The sequence below is a fragment of the Bos indicus x Bos taurus genome, chromosome 1, assembly GCF_003369695.1.
Source record: "Bos indicus x Bos taurus breed Angus x Brahman F1 hybrid chromosome 1, Bos_hybrid_MaternalHap_v2.0, whole genome shotgun sequence".
Taxonomy (NCBI): domain Eukaryota; kingdom Metazoa; phylum Chordata; class Mammalia; order Artiodactyla; family Bovidae; genus Bos; species Bos indicus x Bos taurus.
The window spans coordinates 4982492-4983556 of record NC_040076.1 but is presented as its reverse complement, the minus strand read 5'-3'; the positions used below and the strand labels follow the sequence as shown (position 1 = coordinate 4983556).

The 1065-nt window shown below is 44.1% G+C and overlaps 1 protein-coding gene across 1 annotated transcript; it reads left to right on the top strand.

Annotated features, from left to right (window-relative positions):
* Positions 1 to 600, top strand: LOC113898446 (keratin-associated protein 6-1-like). The gene has a single exon (XM_027551610.1). The coding sequence runs from the start codon at positions 46 to 48 to the stop codon at positions 298 to 300; it is 255 nt and encodes an 84-aa protein (XP_027407411.1). The 5' UTR covers positions 1 to 45; the 3' UTR covers positions 301 to 600.
* The last annotated feature ends 465 nt before the right edge of the window (positions 601 to 1065 follow it).

Sequence of the window (1065 nt, the reverse complement as noted above, 5' to 3'; positions counted from 1 at the left end):
TCTACTCTCCTTCTCCACCCAAGAACAACCTCAACCACCAACACCATGTGTGGCTACTACGGAAACTACTATGGCGGCCTCGGCTGTGGAAGCTACGGCTATGGAGGCCTGGGCTGTGGCTATGGCTCCTGCTACGGCTCTGGCTTCCGCAGGCTGGGCTGTGGCTATGGCTCCTGCTACGGCTCTGGCTTCCGCAGGCTGGGCTGTGGCTATGGCTGTGGCTACGGCTATGGCTCCCGCTCTCTCTGTGGCTGTGGCTATGGATGTGGCTATGGCTCTGGCTTTGGCTACTACTGTTGAGGACGCCATGGAAGACTCTCATCCTCTACCCCCGGACACCAGGATTCACCAGTTCTGAATGAACCACATATATTCTTCATCTTGCTAAAGACTTGCCTTCTGGTGCCCTCTGCATCTGATACACCAACCCTTCCCTTTCTGCATTTCATGTCAAAAGAGTGGAAGAATGTGAAATTCATTTGAGAACTCTAGTTATGATCTCTCATTAGAATGATCCCATCACAGAAACTCTCTTTTGACTTCCATGCAGAAGACTTTTCTCTAATTTCCTAATAAACCTGATCAATATGGAATCATAAATGTGTTTCTTTTTTTTTTTTTTTTCATTTTAAATGCATTATTTGTCATTTGGGGCTTCCCTGGCTGGATCAGTGGTTAAGAACTCACCTGCCAATACAGGAGACATAGGTTCAATCCTTGGATCAGGAAGATCCCCTGGAGAAAGAAATGGCAATGCACTCCAGTATTCTTGCCTGGGAAATCCCATGGACAGAGGAGCTTGGTGGGCTACAGTTCAGAGAATCATAAAAAGAGTCAGACACAACTTAGCAACTAAGCAAACCAAAACAATTTGTCTTTTTGGTTTTCTTTTTTTCCTTTTTTGAATTAAAATAATTTTCTTCTTTAGAGAATAGCATATTTTAGTATTTCTACTTCAATTGCTCTACCAAATCTTTGACGTGTAACATAAGAAAGTAGAGGTCTTAAAGCCCTCAGTGTTCTCCTCTGGAAGAAATTGATATTTGCCAATGTAGGTAAGCATTG

Bases quoted from the DNA above. Each gene is read 5' to 3' on its own strand.
- LOC113898446 (XM_027551610.1), top strand. From the start codon at position 46: ATGTGTGGCTACTACGGAAACTACTATGGCGGCCTCGGCTGTGGAAGC.